The 5,977-nt window shown below is 42.7% G+C and overlaps 1 protein-coding gene across 1 annotated transcript; it reads right to left on the bottom strand.

The window, feature by feature from the left end:
• Positions 1-2,304: 2,304 nt before the first annotated feature.
• LOC103775959 (prolactin-like) lies at positions 2,305-5,927 on the bottom strand (the record flags this gene model as incomplete). The annotated part of the gene is made up of 3 exons (XM_008943435.1): positions 2,305-2,499; positions 4,226-4,405; positions 5,820-5,927. Coding segments are annotated over 3 exons (483 nt in total), but the record flags the coding sequence as incomplete, so codon positions are not given.
• Positions 5,928-5,977: the final 50 nt, after the last annotated feature.

Here is a 5,977-nt window from a genome sequence, read left to right as displayed (position 1 = left end):
TAGTAGCCATTAGGGTTGATTTCCAAGTCACCTTGCAACTCACTCTGAGAGGCATCAAGCCCACCACCTGCTGGGCCATGGCTACCTCCCACCCACTGGCCCATGGCCACCGCCTGCCTGCCCGCCATGCCCCATGGTGCCTCTCCATGGCAATGCGGGGTGCAGCGCTTCAGCCCTGGCCGTCGGGCCTCAGGGCCAGGGCCAGGCTGTGCCGGGCCAGTGCCGGTCCTAGAGGGAGCTTCCTTCCATCTGCCTCGTTTGGCTCAGTGACCCCCCCGTGTCTGTCACCTTTCACTTCTGATGTAGGATCGCTCTTGAGGACCTGCTGCATGTGATGCCATCTCCAACAGAATTGGAGGCGTTACGCCCTAATGCCATTTTTATCCTTAGTGGAGGCACACTTGGCCAGCTTCTGTATTCCAGCAACAGCAATAATCCCTTGGTGGCACAGGAGACGGTCAACACCAGCACGCTGTTGTGCTCTGGGGCTGCAGCTATACCAGGTGATGCGGTAAATGCTGTAATTATTAATTGCTACTACATCTTCTGTGATCGCAGATAGATGCAGGTAGGGTGAGCATCCCTTTCTGGTTCTTTCTGTCTGCGCAGAGCAGCCTTCCTTTACTGCCTGGAGACGTGTTTTGTTTCGCAAATTTCTTCAAAATTTGCAAATGAATGCTGCTATTTTGTTACAGAAGGATACTACTGTTTGTAGTATCTTACTGCTAGTTACTGAAGTATCTAGTAACTTCTTCAGTGCAAACACTGTATAAGCCCTTGCATTTCTGCCATACCTGACACAACAGGGACCAGGTGTGAACTGCCAACACTCGCAGCTTCTAGCTGAGAAAGTACATCAGCTGTCTACTAGACAGTAGGTATCTGAGCTGAGGATGTTGGCCGCAATGGAGATGTAACTGGAAAGATTGTTCCTCTGTTCTGCATAAATGTTTCTCTGAAACATTTTTTTGTTGGGTTTCTCAAGCCCAAATCCAGTACCATTACTGGTCAACAACCATAAAGATCAGAGGAGGCCAGAAAAGAGTATTCAGAGATTAAATAGTCAAGAGTATTAAAGATAAATCCATATTGATTATAACTACCTGTTCAAATGGCTCATTTAGGATCTGAATGCAAAGATGTTTTGTTCTATAAACAACCACCAGCACCACCCTACTTCTAGGAAGATGTGATTACTATAAAATATCTGACGGCTTTGGCAGTAGTGGCACCATTCCTTTAAAACTCAAGCCCTGTGTCAGCATATGTTCTGGGAAAGAGACTTCTTGCTACTACATCAACCTTGCCATTCTTTGCCACAGTAGAAGAAGGACCTTGAGGTGCTGGAGTGGGTCCAGAGAAGGATAAGAAAGCTGGTGAAGAGCGTGGGGAATTTATCATATGAAGAGTGGCTGAGAACACTGGGATTATTTAGTCTGGAGAAGAGGAGGCTGTGGGGGTGCCCTTATTGTTCTAAAAGGAAGTCGTAGTGAAGTTGGTCTTGGTCTCTTCTCCCAAGTAACTAGTAATAGGACAAAAGGAAATGGGCTTAATTTGTGCCAGGGGAGGTTTAGGTTGGATATCTGGAAGAAATTCTTTACTGAAAGAGTGGTGATGCACTGGAACAGACTGCCCAGGGAGGTGGTGGAGTCACCATCCCTGCAGATGTTCAAAAAATGTGTAGATGTGGTACTTCAGGGCATAGTTTAGTGGTCATGGTAGTGTAGGGTTGATGGTTGGACTCAATGATCTTGGAGGTCTTTTCCAGCCTTAATGTTTCTATGATTCTATGCTCAGTTCTCAGACGGAAATGCTATTTGGATCAGAATTCTAACTTACCTTTCATATGCAAACTTTTTCTCTAGGAGTTTCCACTAAAATCGGTGAAACCATTATAGGTATAAAGGATGTTCAAAATGAATAAACATGCTAGGACCAAGGTCTTATGGGGCACATGTGAAGGCCCATAGAAATGAGTAAGAAGTATGGTGTGAACATGAAAGTCTGCCATGGGTCCTGCAGTTACATCAACTTACCCATAATATAGTCTGTCACAGTGTAATGTGCAAGGACATTTATTTATCTACTGCTAGAGTACTCCTTTTTATCTGGTGCGTTAACCCACATACACACATGAAGCTTTATTGGATATTTCATCTGCACAGGTCAACTGTGTCAAGTAGCTGCCAAATAATTTCAAATCCACTTTTCTATTAAAATTACTCTAAATGTGGTGATTTATAAATTCTGTTTTTTCATCTTTATATACAACATGCTGAAGACTACTTGTCAAGATATTACAACTCAACAGCTATTTTCTGGCATAATCCTACATTTAAGAATTTTTAAGTAGCTTTGTACTTTATTGGAGTCCCTCCTGAAACAGTGAATAAAGTCAGAGTCACTCATCATGTTTGCTTCATTACTAATGGATAAACCAGCAGCTTCAGATGATGCGATTCCATTTAATGAGTTGCTGATGATCCCCATTGACTGCATCTGTATGGAAAACAGGAAAAGAAGTACAACTCATCACTACACATACAACAAATCTTTAAAATACTAGCACAGCAGTCAGCCGAGGCGTCCCTGTGTTGGGCTGTTCAACTCCAGACCTTTCACATATTGAAGATACATGTAAAGCTGCTTACGTAGCATAACATTGTCTTTTTATCTCAAAGGTAGCTATACAACCTTCAGACTAGCCTGAAATGAACTGATACACTAGTAATGCAAGAATACTGGGGTATAACTCCAGCCGAGTTCAAGTAGAAGAATCCCTGTTTGGTAGTCATTATTTCTTCTTGAAGTAATACAGCAAATCAATCTTAAGATTTTTTAGCCATTTATTTTAATAAGATTTGTGAAAGGATGCTTCTAACATGAGCATTCACTACCGCTGTTTAACCTGGTGCACTCTGCAGACCATTACCACCTCTCAACAGGAGCTTCACAACAGAATCAAGGTTAGAATTAGTGTCTTACAGAAAAACACAGCTGCAGATTACTAAAATGCATTTGCATTGTTTGCTTCATTTTTTAAACGTTTCTACTTTGTGATATGTCCGTAGTACAAAGGTCAAAACTTCAAAGCCTCCCTTCTTACTAATTCCTTCAAAGGTGTTTTAGAAAAATAAAATCAGGTAAAAGTGCCAGAAGAGTGTAGCTAGGTTAGAGTTTGATGGCTTGCTTCAGTTACAGATTGAGGCAAACAAAGGTCAGGCACTAAGGTTGAAGACCTCTGAACTTTAAGGCTATTTTAACCTGGAACCATGACTGCACTTGGACGATGAACTTTCCATTTGTAACTCTGAGGCACCGTAATCGGGGCTGCATTTCAGACCAGGGCACAATCCCTCCTATTCTAGTGATGAGCTGCTTATAATTTAAAAACTTGTATGCCCCACTTGTGCTCATAAAGTTGAAATGTGATCCACTAGTGTAAGATACTAGTTTATTATTCACTTTTTTTGGTGAATAGATGCCTTGGCAGCATAACCATTTCAGAGAAGGGACACACAGCCTACAAACAAGTTTAGCCTACAAACAAGTTTAGCTATGAATGCACAGGAAATACAAAGATCTGGGCTACTAGCTAGTAATGAGAAAACAGAAATGGAAATAAAAAATTACATTCAATGATTTATATATGATCTGACAGAATTTGGAATGGAGTTTTGAAATTGTTTTGTGGTTGGCATCTGACTTAAGCAATGCCACTGTTGTCTCGAAGAGTTTATCCCAGCATAAAATTCTTGCCTTAGGAAGGAGCTTTTTGCAGCAGACAGCAGAGATACTGGAATTACTTGGAATGTAAATACAAATAAAACTGAAACCCATAATTAATTATTTGTCAGGTCTACTCACATCTCCTCTACTGCCCTAGAAAAGTCAGCTCATTACTGGCTCATCTATGAAGCTGTAAATGGCTCTGGTCTTTCTACTGGTGTCTTTATTTCATATAGTTCATATAAATGAAATAGTGCTCAACACATATAGACATATGTAATGTCATCTCTGTATCTGCCAATCCATAAACTTAGGTCACATCCTTTGACTGAAAAATTCCTCCATCTGTAACAAAGTCCAGCATTACTGGATCAGAGCCTCTGTTGGCATTAAGGCTACAGAGCAAGTGAGAGCAGACATTGAACCAACACCCCCCCCCCCTGAAGTCACTCACACCGCTGACTGCTATACATAAAAGTTATGTTGAAAATCTTGCCTTTTCTGTTACTTTCTCAACTCCAGTCTTCAGCTCATGCACCATATTGCTGATTTGTTTAGCTTTGCTAAGGCTGTCATCAGGTAGCTCTTGATGGTGCTCAATATGTTGGTTAAAGTGAGAAAGTGGTTCTTTCCAGGCTTGCAGAAGTTTCAGTATCAAGTGAGTTAGTTCTTCTCTCTGATAAATTACAACAGTAAAGAATTTCTGTTGTTTTGCAGCAGGTCATATGAACACTGTTAGACAGTCTCACTGTGAAATCTCAATGAGATTAAGATTTATATCTGCAGTTCAATGGTTTTCAAATATTCGGAACTTAAGGGCCCCTCTTCTCTGGTTATTTGCTTATATATATAAGCCACACCCAAAAGTTGTATTTGTCTTGTTTTCAGCTTTCTTAGATTCCTAAGCTCTGTAACACCTCAAACTGTGGATACAGCACTAGTGAGCTGGTGACATTCCTGTCAAACTTACTTGGCAATGAAAAAGTTTTCAGGAACTGCCAGATGTCTCGAGCCCAAGAAGCCTCACCTAGACATCTCTGTGTGCTGGTATGGAGGTGCAGGTGTTTCCTCACACCTGCCGTGGTTATAGCCATGTAGGTTAGAGGTTGGCTGCAGACACTTCTTAGAAGGTGCCTGGTGGTTGGGATGGTTTCTTTTCCAACAAAAACTCAAGACTTCTCTTGCAATACATGCTCAGAAATAGGGTTGACTGGTTAAAACTTTCTAAAGCAGGCAGGACCTCATTTCCCACTGACCTTCCAGAGGAGCTTCTGAACGTCTTGGGGGAAGCTCCTCACTCCATCACAACCAAAGAGCAAAATGTTAACATCTCCGGCTGTCTCCTCCTAGAGGCAAACGTTTGTTCCGCTGCTGTATCCTCGACTTTACAAACGGCTTTTTTTTTTTTTTTTCCTCGCCAAAGAAACTTTCTCCTCTTCGCTACAATAGTAACGATTTTTTTTTCCTCTTTGCCATTACATCTGTCTAAAACAATTTGCTGTTCTTTCCCCTTACCTAACTATCGATTCAGAGATAATGACGGTTATTTCTTTCTCCTGATTGTTTTTTGTACTTTGCAGTGACAGTGATTAATTTATCTGTCACAAGCACAGCTTCCTAAGTTTCTGTTCCACAGAGACTGACACAACAAACTCAAAGGGATGTCTGTCTGTCTGTCTGTCAGTCATATGGACAAAATACTACTGCAATACCTCTATTATAACAAGTAAATTATTTAAGCATATGGAACCATATACAACTTCTTTAACAGAACAAACATTATCCATACGCAGTACGTCTGTAACGTGCACCTTTTTGGCGTCAAAACCGATCAGCTTCTGCAATTCAAATTGTTGATGAAGCACCGGAGGCATGAAGAGCTCTCTGCCTATCTCCAGCACGACTGGGGTGGGCGCCACCGCAGCGTGAAGCGTGAGACATCTGGGGGGTCTCACGGGACAGGGGGTAATTTCCCCTTTCCTCAGGGGGGAGATAGGAGTCGGTGTGGCCCGCGGAGTCCTCTTCCAGTCCTCTAACCCCGCGGGGGTCCTTTTTCCGCCCCATCTGCGCCCGCTGCTGTTCCCCCTTACCGGGATTTTTTGGGCGTATTCTTTGCCGTTGGGAGTCAGCATCCCCGACGTGTGGCACTTCCGAGCGGGCATGCCCAGGTCGTTGTCGCGGGGAGGAAAATGTTTTTCCTATTGGGGAAGAAAACCTAAAGAGCCGCCGAGAGCATCCCCCGTCCCGC

The sequence above is a fragment of the Merops nubicus genome, unplaced genomic scaffold (assembly GCF_000691845.1).
Source record: "Merops nubicus isolate BGI_N331 unplaced genomic scaffold, ASM69184v1 scaffold12947, whole genome shotgun sequence".
In the NCBI taxonomy this organism is placed as follows: Eukaryota; Metazoa; Chordata; class Aves; order Coraciiformes; family Meropidae; genus Merops; species Merops nubicus.
This window is presented reverse-complemented; position numbering and strand designations above follow the sequence as displayed.